The sequence below is a fragment of the Diorhabda sublineata genome, chromosome 10 (genome assembly GCF_026230105.1).
Source record: "Diorhabda sublineata isolate icDioSubl1.1 chromosome 10, icDioSubl1.1, whole genome shotgun sequence".
Classification (NCBI taxonomy): Eukaryota; Metazoa; Arthropoda; class Insecta; order Coleoptera; family Chrysomelidae; genus Diorhabda; species Diorhabda sublineata.
The window spans coordinates 9,911,348-9,928,117 of record NC_079483.1 but is presented as its reverse complement, the minus strand read 5'-3'; the positions used below and the strand labels follow the sequence as shown (position 1 = coordinate 9,928,117).

Sequence of the window (16,770 nt, the reverse complement as noted above, 5' to 3'; positions counted from 1 at the left end):
TGAGACATACTGTCTCACTGGTCCTCATCTTTTAGGTAGGAGGATGTCTTGAAAAGTTATTCCACCCCAAAGGTTGCAGGAAATGATAGAGAAAATAATGGAAAAGAGTGAGGATGACAATAATTTTTCCCCGGAAAGTGGTTCGGAATACCGGACGTAAGATTATAACGAATCTTTGGATTCTTATCGCATGGACTGCTCAGATACGGATGCTCCATCACCCCAGTATTGTAGTGCTCTGACATTCAAAGTTCAGCATCTTCGGCAGGTCCTTTGACTTACGTGAAAGCTTTTAACGTTCCTAGTACAATATCTCTATCGAGAACCCCTTCGCGTGATGGCACCACATATCCAAACCCCTGTGATCCCTGCAGGAGTCAACCATGGTTCAAAAGAATATAGCCATTGCTGACCATAACCCAACATACTAATACTAGGTTACAAAAGTTCAATGTTGGGAGAAAGGAAGTCGTTCCCTTTTCGTTTCTGGTCACGTGTTACCTTGGCACACAATTGGTCTCAAAATCAATCATTGGGAATTGATGCCATTAGGAAAGGGATATGCCGAAATCGTTGTTTGACACTGTTGTCAAAACTTAGGTGTTGGATCTTTCAAATTGTCATAAAGATAATATTACCGTAATCGAGAGAAAGAGCAAAAATATGAGGCTAATTGTCCGATGGCCATTCCCAGTTATAATGAGATCATGGATGGGGTAGATCGCTCCGACCAGATGGTGATGTTGTATGACATAAACCGCAAATCCACCAAGTGGTGAAAGATAGTTTTTTATCGACTTTTGATGACTACAGTTGTGATTGCGTAGATCGTTTTTGTGGAAATAAAGCAAAAGATAAAAATTTCAATTCTTGACTTTATGTTTCCTTTGGCCGAACGAATAGCTGGTCGACCCTCAAGTATATCGCGATTTATGCTCTATGCTGAAGACCATCTGCCAGTACAGCGCTAAAACAGGTGCAGCAGAAAAGGAAAAAGAAACCAGAACGAAGACTTTGTGCACAATGTGCAACATTGCATTATGCAAAGACGCCATTCCACACTTAATTAAATGTTTTTATTGTCGGTACAAAATTGGAATTTTTACTGTAGTGACATTCAACCCCAGTGGAACCATATGTCTCACCATAAACCCCTATAGGGTCATATAACCCTCGTCATTCATTTTAAGCCTAGAACCTAAGAAATTCAAATATCTTTTTGAAAAACTTTCAACTAAGTCATAAATATCGTATTAAGACTATGAACGTTTCCATAATCTTGAGGTTGAAAGGGTTAAGGAGTCCCAGGACTGTTTTTATCAACAAAAAACTATTCATTGAAATTGATATTTTATTAATGGTGTTGTAATTTGATTCTGATCATCAATCAACAATCTGGGTGGATAAATTTTCAACTTCTGACAATATTTCTTTCGATTCTTGCAGTTTACTACCTTCTACTGAGTGTTTTATCTCGGATCTACTTTGTCCTTCTCCATAAAACACCTGAGCTCATGACAAAATATTTTCCATAATTCTGCTACAGTTTCTATTCCACTGTCTGAAGGGAAGTATGATGGGTCAAAATTATTTTTAGAAAGGATTTCACAAAAGCTGAAACTCTTACTACCGGATATCCATTTATCACTCATCCCAATCACGTGTTTGCAGTGTTGCCATGCTGCAAATCTCATCAATCAATTTCCACATGTGAATGGAATATATTAATTTTTACATTCCCGTTCACATGCATATAAAAGGGAAGGTAAAAAGCAGTGTCCGACTTCCCTGTCCAATTAGTTCCACAATAACTCAGTCGAGTTAAGCTCGAGCGACTGTTTAGGCCAAATGGCTACTTTCAGAACATTCTTTCATTATTATTTTCTCAAATACTCTTCACACAACTTCAAGTGATACTTGGAATGATTTTCATGCTAGAAAATAATTTTCTGCCTATGAGGCGCAGATCTGTACTCGCTCTTCCTCCAAAACATCTCCCAACCATCACTACGACTCCGCGGTGTTTTACAGTCAGGATTATACATCTCTTAGACGCAAAAGCCTCAAACTTTGACTTATGACTTCTAAAAATTCAGTCCAAATCCACCAAAAAGTCCAGCTCCTCTCAATCTTTTTATTACTGTAGAAATACTGGCCAGATTTCTAGTTTCGTTCATCTGAGTAGCTATTTCTGGGTCCGTAGTCGTCGATCACGAAAACCAATGAATAAAATACGTTCACCTTCAGTTGGTTTTAGTTTTTCGAGACCTCCCTGAACGTTCTCTCTCGCTAAAGGTCCCATTATGTGCATATTTTGTCACATTGCTCTGTGGCAATGGTATGGTTACTTTTGTCTAGTCTGTGATTATCAACCGATAGTTCCTTGGTTTTACTACAATCATAAACACCAAAGCTTACAAGCTTTAGCTTGTTCAAATTATATCGTTTCGACCTTAACTTGACAAAATGAAAAAAAAAATTGTGTGAACTTTTGACCAGTATAGAAGATGAATTCAAGACTTTTCACTTCAGCATACGATTGATATCGAGTGTAATTTTTATTAAAATTCTATTAAACAAATGTTTCACTCATTTGGAAATGACTAATCAATTATTGGAGGTTTGCTAATTTATCGTTAATCTATTTTTGATTTTAGATCCGATGTTAGTCAAAGAAGAACTTTAAGAGACGAGTCGAAAGGGGAAATTCAACTGGAACTAACTCCTCGTTCAATAACGACCTTATTATATTGGTGAAACTAATTATTTACTCGTAGTTTATTTTCAGATACTTTTCTTTAATTATAGAACATTATTAAAACGCTCCCAACAATATATTTCGCTTGGGGAATAACTTGAAAGGTTAGTGGAACATGGAAGGAAAGTGAGAGAGACATTTTCTTTGAAATTGATTCGTTAATGCTAAATTATGTATAAGAAAACACCTTTTATCAATAAATCTACTATTATATAAGACGTAGAATTTATTGATGACAGTTTTGATATGTTGGTAATGATAAAAAAAGTGATGAATAATTATTGAGTTATAATTAAAAAATTCAACTATCACATGCGTTTTTTATTTTTTTCAAACATAATACAGTGGTGGATCTACGGGGGGGCTTTCGAGCTGAACCTCTCCACCCCAAAGCTCGTAATAACGACCTAGTTTATAAAATATCATAGTTGTGTTTCGTTGCTTGCAATCTTGCAATTTTCTTCGGGAAATTGATGAGTTTTGGATAGTGTTGATGTGAATATCTTGTTTTATTGCGAGAGTACTTTTAATCATCGTAAATGTAGACCATGAAGTAAAAATTTTCCAGATTTTATTCATTAATTTAGACAAAACTTCGGATAAAACAAATAATTTCAGAAAATTAAGAATTTAAGGTTATGCAAAATCATCGAAGTGAATCTGTCAACTGTCAGCATTGAAGTTGTCTACTCCAGAGCGTCCTGAAAGTGTTTTGGAGTACGGAACTGTCACTTTTACTACATGGAACACTCAAAACACAACTTTCGGTATGTAAATGAATACAGAACGAACAACGTTCAGATGGCGTCGTTCAAAAAAAATATTAACTAGTTTCCATGTAGAACATTGTGTAAATTCCCGATATACTATGTTCAATCAACATTGACATTGCTCAATTCCAGACTATATTTAGCAACAGAGTGGGAAATAGAACAATAATAACATTGTATCGATTAATATCTGTAATAGGAAGTTGTGTCGCTGACAGAGAAAGTTCTAACAAGGATTATATGAATCATTATCTTGTTATGTTTGTGTTCAGGTCTGAAATAATACGATATAAATCAAGCAAATATGAAATAAATAGAAAACTAAACAGAGTTGGTCTTGAATTATTATTAATTTTATGTTTAGTTTGAGTCATTAATATCAATTTTCATACAGTGTGTTCATAACGTTTACTTCATAAATCTTTAAGATTTTTTCTTGGTTTGTTCTCTACGATCGACGGCTAGGTTAGGTAACGAATTTCTCTTTTATCCCCAAAAAATGCTACTACAGACAATTGAAAACTATTTATAAAATATAACTATTACGAAGTCGTTCACTCACATACACCATGAATCCGGTTCTGTTGTATTATTTAATATAATCTACTGTTTGGCGAATGCGCCTACATATTCTAAAACGGCATTTCTTTGTATTGTTCTTATAGGCTATTTCCATTATGTTGTGACTGTTTCCATAGACAATTTCCTATTTTTTCTCCTTCACATTCTAGAATCTGAATTGTCTAGAAATTCATTGAATATAAATAAATGATATTTTAGGATCCAAAGTTAATAGTAAACTAATCGGTGAATTAGTGCATAGTTGTTAGTGAATAATGAATAGTTTAGTGTATTTGGTGTTTGTGAATAAATGTTTAAAAAATAAATAAAACAAACATTAGAATACTATGAATTCACAATAATCTTGTACTCGTTATCGCTAAATCCACATTAACTATCTCAAATGGCAGAAAAGAAAATGAATAATAAAGCAAGAACCTTCCAGAATGCGCTGGTGTAGACAAAGGGTACTATTTGAGTGTAGGGATTGTAGATAAATTGAGGTATGTAGAATTGAAAAATTCAGTACAGTTCAGTTCATTATTGAAAATTTCAACAATTTGTGTTGTGTAGTGAAAAGTTGTCCAGGGTGTAAATAACATTTGGTGGTTTACTTTGGTACTAATGAAGCGCCACCCTTATTTAACACACCTCCTTTCTATAATACTACGGGGATTTGAAATTATTCACTTCCCTAACTTTGCATAAAAACTGATCTTGTTTGAGTTTCCTGTCCTAGGATCTTGTTAATCGATACCAAGTATTGAAAAGTGAAGTTACAACACTTTTTTTCTTTCTTTATGATTGAATCCAAAATCTTGCAACAGTATTTTGATTTTTCTTTTAAAATATAATGTATTTGGGTTTCTTATATTCTATTTTTATTAAAAAAACCTCACTTTAGGCACAGAAATCATGAAAATAAGCACTTCTACCAATAACTTTTTTTCATAATATTTTCCCTAATATACTTCAGAGAAAGGTAAGCTATTGGAAAATTTCCCAGGTATATTCAGAGGTCGGCATAAGTCAACTCCTCCTGTTTTGCGCTTCCAAAAGAACTGAACTTATCCACCTCCTTAACTATTATGATCATATTCTCAATTTAAGCGAATATTTAAACTTCAAAAGAGAGCTATTAGATAATTACACGAACTAAACAGCAGGACTCACTGCAGGGGCTTTATACGATTAAAAATTTTGACTCTTCCTTATTCCTCTCTGAATCCGTTTGCCTAATTCTTAAGCACGCTTCTTCAATTTCAGAAAGATCGTTGCACGGCTATCCAACGCGAAGCACGAACTTCACCTACCTAGTCTACGTTTAGAATTAGTTAAGGGCTCGATATTTCACAATGCAAAAAATGCACAATCACTTACCAACTGAAATCAAATCGATATTATCTTGTCCATCTTGTAAAATCATTTACGGTAACGTTTCTCAACGGAGAGGTCCAACGAAGTTTGTTAAGCTTTTTTTCAATTGCAGTTCCGACGTCGGGAACGGTGCGTTGTTATCTTGCAAAAACGGAGTCCTTTTGAAGATCCAATACAAAGATATCACAGGATGTCAGGTCATAAGACTCTGCGCGCCATTCAATTAATCCTCGTCTGTCTTAAGCCCATCACGTTACTCTCAATAAAATACGAACCCACGACACCTGTCCGCACACACAAACACACACACCAGACTAAACCGATGTTTCGAGAGCGGGGCCTGACTTATACCAACCTCTGTATAATTATACAAAAATTATGCTAGAAATAATTAGATTCTCGAATGGGGCTTAAGAAATAAAAGTTGTGATACAGAATGGTTTATATCTTAGAAGTGTCGTTTCATCTATCCGGGAACACTTTGTATAGCTCAATTTGATATTTGTCTTTATTATAACAAATGCTTGAAAAAATTGGCTCATGAATAAGCAATTTATAGTTCTAGTTTATCATCTGGAAGCGTCTCTCTATTTATCAAGTTCGAAAATACATTCGCTATAAGTATTTAATACCCTCCAAAGGCATTCGAAAATCGATATCGCTTGGATATAACCAAACCATTTAACTGAAGAATAATATTTCCTTGCATGCCATGTCTCAGATCTGCAAACAAAATTTTACTACTATTAGGAAGCAGCTCGTTTTTCTAGGATCAACGCTTGCTGGCATACAAATAACTTTTGTTTATATTAGTGTAAGTGATTGGGACGTGTTATTTATAGTACGAGGGTTGTTTGAAAACTTTATAACCCTTGCCAATAAGAGTTGATTTACGTTCCTCAAACTAGACGTTACCGTATCCGAAAACTTCCTCGTTTGATGATATTTAAAAAATAATCCTTGGCAAATTGATAAAATTACTGATAAGAAAATTGATGTCACTATTAAAAAAGCGTGAGGTGCATTTTGAAACTGAATCTGTGTTTCAAAATGAAACTAGTACAAAATTATAATGAGTAAAACCCACAATTAGTGAGAAATTTTCGGTAATGGAAAAGTACTGTGGATTTCGTGGTTACGCAGTAGAAACTTTACCAACTAAACTATCCTGGAGACAAACGTACGACTTTATTTTTGAATTCCCTACATAAGAGACCCATCAAAAAATACTTTCCATCCATTTTAACGTAGAGAACCATTTTGAGCTTATTTAAAATATGAATACAGTACCAGTCAGTGAATAATTTTTAGTCATAGTAAAATTCATTCGGATAGTCTTTACAAAACGCAAAGTTACTTAAATAATATCGTTAATTCTCTCATCAGCAATTTTATTCTCAATGACATTGATAATTGTTGGAAAACATTTTCGGAAGCTTGTAACTCGGAAAGAGACGGCAAGGATGAGATCTGTTACTTTTAAGCAACAAGCTTGTGTTGCTCTAAAATTTTTATCATTTATCAATGTTCGAGGGTTAGACGGATATAAAATTTTTTGCCATTTATAGAAAAAATACAGAGCATAAACTAATTTATTAAGAGGTGTAATTAACACAAAAACAATTATAGAAGTTAAGTGAAGATCCAGTTAATTTCTTCAATTGATAAAGATGTATTTCCAGCACGCATGCTCCGTCAACATTCAAGTTTTATTAAGTTGGCATTGTTGTGATCCATAATTTTCATAAGCTCTTGTTGTTGCACACCATTTTTGGCCAATGGACTAACCACTGTCGATCTATTGGAGTGATTATTCATTTTTTTCCTTGGTAATCAGCCAATCGCTTCAGCAGAAGATTTTGTCCTATTTTGACTCGTATTCCTTCCAATGGAAATATCATACCAGTGATTATTTTCGGATTCCCAGCGACGATTATTTTATTCTTAGGAATAGTTGAATATTGAATAATTGCCATTTGGCAAACATTATTTTTAAAAGAGAATTGTTTTATATTTTCCTCGTAACAGCTTTCTTGTTACATGGTTTCTTTAAAGTCTGTACCATCTTCTCTTCTCATATTCACCAGGCCAATCCTTGACAATCAACGCCAATTCTTCCGCCGTCCGATTTCCATCTAATTGATACCTTTTATCATTGCAAAAGTACATAATTACATGCAATTCCTTGCAAGTCTTTTACCATTCCATCATGCTTGCCACTAATCAAAATTCCAAAAGTAAAAGTAAGTAATTTCCTTAACTGCCTTACTTTTGGAGTCTGATGGACATTTTAGCTAAAGAATTAGTCAAGAAAACATAAAAAAATAGTTGAGAATAGATGGAGAAACATTTAAAAAACTCCCGAGGAAATAAAACGTAATATAAGCAGTATAGAAGCTTTTTATCAAGAAATATTGCGTCTTGCAATGCATTGCACGTTACCTTGCATCATGTCAAGCGGCCTCTATAAATATCACTTAAATAACTTTTGGGATTATTTTCACTAATTCGTTCTTTTCAATATGACTATTTATTCAAAACTAAACTAACTGCGCTACATTTTGTACTTATATACCTATCTCAAAAAGAATTCAGTAGATTTAGAACAAAAAGAAACAGAACGAATAAAAAAATAAGCTTTTCTGGAAATTATTCAAAAGAAACAATGTGAATAAACCGCTTGCTATAAAAATTATTTAAACTCAAACATCAAACGAATCCCGGCTAATACGCATTTACCAAATTTTAAAATTCCATTGTAACTGGCCTACGGACCCATTTCGCGAACTTGTTTCTATTGATTCTATAATATCATTTATATTCTCGTCAGTATTACAATCAAATCGTGACATTTCAAAATATTAAATAGTTGAAACGTCAAAATCAAAATAAATCAATACGTATCGATAGCAACGTGATAAAGTGAATACAACCCCAATCAGGTGACTTCAAATTAATTGATTTTATTGGATTTCTACTGGAAAAAAAATTTTTATACCAAGCATATTTTTTTAGTTTGATGGTAACCCCAACTATCGTTGAGCTGATTTCAAGAAATAGACCTTCAAAAACGCACTAATTGTCATTTTTTGATCAATTCTTCTAGAAGAAACTGATTTATACCGATCAAAAAGCAGCAATATTGCTGTTATACATGAATTGCTGAAAAAAAAATTATCCTAAAATGTTTCGTCGTGTCCGTATGCGCGAAATAATCTCCATTAGTCAAAATTTCTCCCAAACTCGACTGACTGGTACAGTATTTTTAGAAATGGCTCTTTATTGTCGTCTTAACAAACACAATTCTAATGTCAAATCAAATTGTTTCGCTTCTAAAATTAAAATGATTGTGTCTCTAACTACAAATTAATCTCAAAGAAAAAAAAGTCGTAATCCATTCCCCAGATACTTAATCAAAGTGTATTGATTCAGCGAAGAACTTTATGGAATTTGCCTCGCTCCATAAATACAAGAATTTCCAGACTCGAATAGAATTATTATTTCATTAATCCCCATATTGGTTTTTCTGTAAATAAATTATGAATTTCTCTCTTCGTTTATATAGTTGAAATTCTAATACAAACAATAACTTTGAAGCTAGAAAATCTGTTCCCGTTTCACCCTTTACGGGGTGTTAATTTTACTATTTACCAAATCAATTATAAAAAGTTTCCAGTCGTCTATGTCTTGCGCCAAATGTTTCGCTTCGACCCATAACTTTCAAGATTTTTCCTAGCGTGTTCCATACTGCTGCTGGTCTTACATTTTTTCTGCAATTTTCTTAACCAGCATGTTTTATGCATCCTTTGTAGATGACTCCACAATCCTACTTACTTTCCTTCTATACATTCTTGTATGGGTTTAACTTTTAAATATTCTCTTGTATGCGAGTTTCCAATTACTCCTTTCAATCTTCTGAGGTATATCATCTTTGCTGCCGCAATTTTCACTTTTGTCTCTCCATTTCAATACCCAAGATTCCATTCCATCGATTTGTGCGAATTGGCCTGTAAATTGCTTTATACACTATAAGTTTTGTCTTTTTATCCTTTTCCTTTATTCTTCATTTATAAATCCTATCTTCATAGGTATTGGAGCTACTAAATTGTCCGATAAGTTTCAATTTTTTCTTCTACATTTGTCACTACTACTATTATGGTTTCATTTTTGTTTATTTCCATTCCGTTTTCTATCAATATCTGGTTCTAGTTGTTCCAATTTCCTTGTAGATCCTTCTCGTTTTATACTATGATCAATATATCATCTGCAAAAGCTCATATACTCAAGCGTTCCAGTTGTTGGTATCCAATCAAGAGAGGCTTAGTTTTCTTTTCTGCACTTCTAATTAACTCATCCATGAATCGTAATGGGCTTTAACGTCCTCTTTGTCGTACTCCTTCTTGTGTTTGTTCGTCTCTGATTTCATGTTTCTGCTTATTACGTTATATCTCATTTTTTTGTACAGGCATTTAATGAGTCTGATCAATTGCTGCAGTTCTATTTTGCAGGTTATTCCATACTTTCGTCCGTGGGACTTTCTTGAAATTTTTTCTCATATCTAGAAATACAACATGTACTGGTTTGTATCTTGCCATTATTTCACAAATAATTTCCTTCAAACAAACCTATGATCTTGGGTACTTTCGCTTTCCCGAAATCCGATTCACGTCTCTTTCAAAATTGTTTTTATTCTTATTATAATCGCTTTCTGTGCTGTCCCCCTTTTTGTGCACTGGTGGTATCAAACCCATTTTACAATCTTCAAGGATTTTCTCTTCTATCCATACTCTATTCTAGCAATAAATATAATAGAAATGGAATGTTCCATTGGAAAACATATTCAAAGAAGTATCATGTAGTATTGACCCAAGCAATCTACGATATTGGAGAGCTGTTAGACTGTTAGACTTATTAAAATCACTTAACAGGATCCCAAAGAACTTGGAATTAATGATGAAAGTGAGCAAAACAAAGATAGTGAAATGATGTATGGATTTAGGGTATCGTATACACTGTGACCCAAACGATCTATTTGGCCCCCTTTCTTGCTCAACGTTCACAGTTGATCAATCAATCCCACTCCTTTTAAAAAGTCTAGAATGTGGAATGGTTGTAATCAGAGATCTTCGACTTCTATTTGAAGCGCCCTCAGGTGTAGTACTGTAGAGGTTTCGTCTTCTGGGCAACAGTACCTGTTAGTATTCGTAGATTGTTCTTACTTAAGTTGATACATTCAGCAGATCTACTCTAGTTATAGTTTCCCAGAAGAGGCTTTGCCTGTCTTAGCCTATGTAGGTTGTCCCAATAATTGGTTTTGCTCAAGCTTAAACAATTGGGATTAAGACTGAGTAAATTGGTTGTCAATTAACTATAAATTGTTGGTCTACAAAAATATTCTGAAATCAATATGAACTTATGGGATATAGCTATAGGGCAGAATCTAAGTCCAACATTCTAGAAAGTTCTTAGTAGTATTTTAAACGCCCCTCGGTATAACTTAATAATGTAATTTCTGAAGATACTTAAATGAAAGTGTAACTGAAGAAATGTCCAATCTATCCCAAAAACACATCCTAACAATCTGGCAAGGAATCTAATGATATCACCCAATATTTACCCATTTACTTATTGCAACTACTCTACAGATTGTAAATAAAGTGGGATATTCAAAAAAAATTATTTGAAAATTTAAAATTTACTTCTATAGAGTAATAGACAATGGTATGATCCAGGTCTTGAAGCAGGTAGACTACTTAAACGGTTCTATGCGAGTTTATATTTGGGCAAATGCTTTTTTAGTCTTTATATTTCTTTATTCATTCATTAATTTTGGACGGTTAGATTTGGGATATACTATGGAGCGTTGAGTAGTTTTAAATCGAAATGACTGAATAATTTTTGAATTTGAAGGATTGCTATATACTCAGAGCTCTACTAGGATTTACTGTCCCAACTATTCCCTATTCCCTTAAGCGACTGAGGTTTATGCGTACCCCACTATTGAGCTCGGTCATAGTTATCACTTTTCACACAGGTTCAAAAGGCTTGGTGCGTTTAATCCAGCGTACTATGCGAGATAGAAAGATTCGTTGTGTATATTTGGGTAAAATGATGAGGTTTTATAGAGAGGAAGGTTTATTGGAGTTAGTCCTGATGTAGGAGCTAGGGTTGTGGTTATAGATTTGTGATTGCTTTAGGCTGAAAAAAGAAAAATCTAAAGACCAAACGTGACTCGAAGAAGAAGAAATGACAGCATCAGCCTAAAAACCAAACGGTTCTTTATAGGTTTAGGGATAAATTTTTGTGTTTTTTTGTTGACTTTTCATTTGTTTTTTTGATTGCTTTTTCTGTTTTTCTTTTCCTTTTTTTCTGTTACTTTTTTTCAAATTAATTTTTTTATGTTTATTATTTGGAAGCGGGTAATAGGGGGGCAGGAGTTAGAGCTGCGGCGGTTATTTGGCTGGTGAACCGGAGTAGTTAGACCAAATCATGCTCTAGGTGACTTTGACAGCTCGATGGCACATACCATCCAATTCTTGGTAATTGAGGGTGAAGACATCCGGTGTCTTCAGCTGAACTTTTGGTAAGTGAAGTGAAAAATTGAATATTGTGAAAAGTCGGGAGAGAGAAAAGTGTTGATCGGATTGTGATTCGATCCTGTGTTGTTTGGATTGCAAGGCCGAGGCGTTGTCCGCTGCACCGTGACGATCATGTAAGTATATGTGCAAAGTGGGTACAGAAGCGTGTGGTGGTGTGAGAGTCAGAGGGTTGTTGGCGTGACGTTTGTCATGCGGGGTTGGACTGGGGAGCGGGAGCTCGTTGAAAAAAAGATTAGACACACGGATAACTGTCGAATTTAGTTTTATGAATATTTGTCAACACAAGTTCTAATCCCAATCCCTCCGACACTTTTCTCTCTTTCGGTTTTTTACAATATTCAATTTTTCACTTCTTGTAAAATGTACCAAAAGCTCAGCCGAAGACACCGGATGTCAACACCTTCAATTATCAAGATGGTGCATGATTTGCTCTAACTACTAACCGGTTCATTAAGCTATAGGGAAACCGCAGAAAACCTGCGACACGTACTATCGAAGGGTTGTGAAAGGTAGTGCTTTATCTAATAGCTAAGGGAGATTTATCCAAAAAGTTACGGTTTTTCTCGGGAAAGTCTTCGTATGCCGTTACTAGGAATCGAATGGGCAGATAAGGGAGATTTATCCAAAAAGTTACGGTTTTTCTCGGGAAAGTCTTCGTATGCCGTTACTAGGAATCGAATGGGCAGATAAGGGAGTTTTTTTGGGGCTTTGTGGTGAGACTATGTGTCTTTTTACTGTTTTTATATGAAGTTCCCGGTATAGATCTTTATTGCGGACATACCGCAAGGCATAAACAGCTTATATTCCTTAGTATCTTGTTTATATGAATGCATACCATGTATGTTTTTAGTTTAGATGAAGGCCTATATATTTCTGGTTTAATGGTGCTATGAAAACTTGAGGATAGTCCCTATTCTTTATGGTAAATTTTCATGAAATCACTTCTGTATCATCAGCAAACGTTGCTATAAATATACTAGAAGTATTTGGTAAATCGGCTGATTTTTAGTTTGTAACTGAGGGACTTCTTAAACAAAATTTCGCATCCTTAATGAGTGAAATAATAATTTGAGGTCCCAAAACATACTTTAGTTTAGTTAACAATCTCTTAACTTGGTTAAGTAACTGAAAATGTTAAAATTTTTGAAAATTGAAACATTGAAAATTTGCTTTAAAGAAAATAAAAATAAAGAAGACTCAATATAGTGCTTGCTGAATCAGTACGGCAGCTTGATAAATGTTTTATCACAGGCCGCCACTTATTATACAAGGGGGATCGTATATTAACCAGAATTTGATGAGAATATCAGAGCTGTAGGAAAACTCAGTCTGGAAAACCGACGCAGTACTGTATGCGATATGGCTGAAGAATTTGGCATCAGCGTAGATAATACTGAGCAGATGATTCATGAAAGACGATGGAAACGTTGAACGAATTGGGTTGAAAAAGAATGAAACAACCTCGGTCCATTGAAAGAGGTTCTTGGTGTCGAGAGTTTTTACGAGATGTGGCAACAGTGCGTAGAATATGACGGAGACTCTCGAGAAAAACTGTACAAAATTTCAGCTCCATAACTTGATAATAAAATTTCGAACCACTCACGTAATTACGTTCAAAATAAACACGTTAAAACGGTAATTTCGAACACGCATATTAAAAAATTTGCTAAAACAATTAAAAATACCCGTCCTAAATTTCAATTATCGACCTTTACACCAATGGACGTTGAGAATTCTATTAAAGACCGATACTTTTGTATTCGCTGTACATAGTAGGGACACAAAAACGAGAGATAATACGAGATTCGAATGGCAATTTCAGCAGATTGTCAATAGTAACGACAGGATGCAATTTTCGAATCGTTCATTGTTATTAATCTAATTTTATATTTCATACAAGGTAAGCTTCATACAAAGTAAGCTCTGGTACATATAGAAACTTAAAATAATCATTTGTCCTATACAGTATGAAAGGGTTTTATTGTAATTTCATGGTTGTCGGATCATCTTTCGTTTTTCTGAAAACATTTCTCATTGGGAATAGACTCCAAAACTAAAGACATAACTGTACCTACGGGCCCAGAACTAAACATGTATGATACACCGAGTTATTTTCAAGAAAAACTTGGACAAGATTTCCTACAAACAACCTTGTCCGATAAGCAAGCTCCGAGCTTCAAAATCATGAGGTCCAAGCTAGTTTAGGAATGCCTGGACATGCCTGCTAAATGAGGTAGGCAATGGTCTCCTTAAGTGAAGAAAAATAAAACGGCATACAAATTTACGTATAAATTTTTTGTACAACTAGAAATTAATAAAAAAATATTAAGAAGAAGAAGAAGATGCTAGGCTTAGCAAGGAATATAACGTGAAGGTTCTAGTACGTAGAACTTTAGAGCATTACAGTTGGGGACTTATAAAATAAAAAATGAAAATTTTTCACAAGAACCACCTTATGTCTCGAAATTTATGGAATGAAATTAACAGATCAGCTGTAAACTCTGAGATACTCATTACAATTTTAATCATTTTGTACGCTTAGTTTTTGTTTGACAATCGTATAAGTTATTGTGAAGATTTTTCGGTTTTTATTGTCCCCTCTTACTCTACTACTTGCTTGGATGAGTTCCTATACGTTCCGATATCATCTGTTGGTATATTACCAAGTCCAAGTAAAACTTGGTTATCAACCAGATGTCAAAGTGGAGGTCGAAGTTAACCCATTCAATACGACAACCATTTTCACAGCTTATGATTGTGTAAAGGGCCATTTGAAGTAAACCTTTGGGTGTGACAGGAAAGGTTTTTTAATACAAATTAGTTGATCTAACATTAATTTCAATTAAAAAAATCTCAAGGTTCTATTTTCGATAATTAAGCGGGTGCGTCTCGGCACGCTCTCCGTCAGTGGTAAAGGGATCAGTTCACCTGTGCAGCGGGTAGCCTAACTTCGTGACTTACCTGGTAACTAATTCGTTGTTGGTTCCAAGACCGAGAAATTAAACTAACAATAAAAAAAATCAATAACGACAATTTCAAAAAATGTAATTGTGTATATTAATGTCAACGATTACTCATATACATCATATACATATTTCACCTTTTTTTTATTGTCAATCAAATAAAATTGTTGTAGGAAATATAACAAATAAACAACCTTTCACATTTTTTTATAAAACGTTTATTATATGTACAATTTTTCAAAAACTACTAAAATTAACATAAGAAAATTTATTAAATTTAAATTAAAATCATATTTACAATTAACCGTAGATTTATTTACCGAAATTAATATAAGAAAATTTATATAAATTCAATTAAAATTATATTTATAAACAAAACACTCATGTACTACAATTACAACTCCATATTTTTATGATATTTTACGAAACAGTCAACTAAGTACAAGGGGGGTTTATTTGGACAGGCCAAAGTTTTTCTCTGAGGAATGTTCATGATTATATCGTATTCTAACTTCTAAAAGTCGAAAAAATGAACAAAAATACACTATGAGAAATATAGAAACGATATTGTTTTTAAAAGTTAGAATGGGATAAAGTGAAATCAGAAAAAATAAAAACAGAATGTTTTATGGCGAAATATATCCCAAAAAATAACTAGAAAAAAAAATAATTCAAAAATTATAATTGTAAAACTGGTCTCAATATAAGTATATAACTTGCGAAGTTATTTATCAAAAATAGTTTTATAAAATAGGCTGAACGAAATGTTGAATAAAAATATTTAATTAAAATGTCAACTTATGTTAGCGATTTAGTTATTTAGTTGTCATATTTGTTTTTCAACATGATTTTACTTATATACAGGTTGAAATTGAAAATTAATAGCTTAGCTGAAATTCAATTTAGAAAAAGGCACACTTTCACTTGTTCGATTTTAAAACGGTAAACAGCGTATTGTACACTGTTTCTTCTAGAATCACGGGAGTACAAAGCTCAGTCCTTTGGTTGTAATGGATAGTTAGGTGTCGAGTTGTAAAGTGAAGGGAAACGAGCGCGCCGGCACGCTCTCCGTCATTGGTGAAGGGAAAGGAGAGCGTGCCGCCATGAGCATTGAAACCAATTCTCCTATACCAGAAAAAGTTTTTTGATGATACAATCATCAATAGAAGAGGATTCGATTGATTCCAACGACGAAACATATGATACTCTAGAGGTAATTTACTTACATTAAGTAAGAAGTTCAATTGAAAAAAATAAGAACAACAGAAAGTTGGTGATTATAAAAAAGTATTTCAGATTTTATTTAATTCAATCATTCTTATAACTGATGTATTTGATTCTTAAAAGTCAATCAAAAGGATGTCCTCGCAAAATTCAATTGCATCCATCATTTTTTGGGGGGGCTTTTCATGACTTTTGCTTCATTTGGCACGGGCTTTTGGATGCCAGATCATAGTAAATGATCATAATTTTATCATCCGTTACAATTAACCGAATTCCACCTCCTTAGTTCTTGCTGCAAATCTCTAAAAGTCGCTTACAACATTCTATTAGGTGCTGCTTTTGGACTGTACTGAAAATTCGAGGCACCCAGCTTGTTCTAATTTTTGTCATATTCAAATGCTCATGTAGGATCCGTAGAACACTCGTTTTGGAAATGCTGATAAGCGTTGCAATTTTTTTTGTCCTCAAATCAATTTTTTCCATTAATTTAATGTGTCCTGGAGTAGTTACTGTAAATA

The 16,770-nt window shown here is 33.9% G+C and overlaps 1 protein-coding gene across 1 annotated transcript in view; it reads left to right on the top strand.

Annotated features, from left to right (window-relative positions):
* Positions 1 to 2,757, top strand: part of LOC130449843 (putative glucosylceramidase 3) — a 28,059-nt gene extending 25,302 nt beyond the window's left edge. Inside the window, exon 12 of the mRNA XM_056787882.1 lies at positions 2,658 to 2,757. Within this exon, the coding sequence (XP_056643860.1) occupies positions 2,658 to 2,757 (100 nt within the window). The remainder of the gene's footprint in view (positions 1 to 2,657) is intronic.
* The last annotated feature ends 14,013 nt before the right edge of the window (positions 2,758 to 16,770 follow it).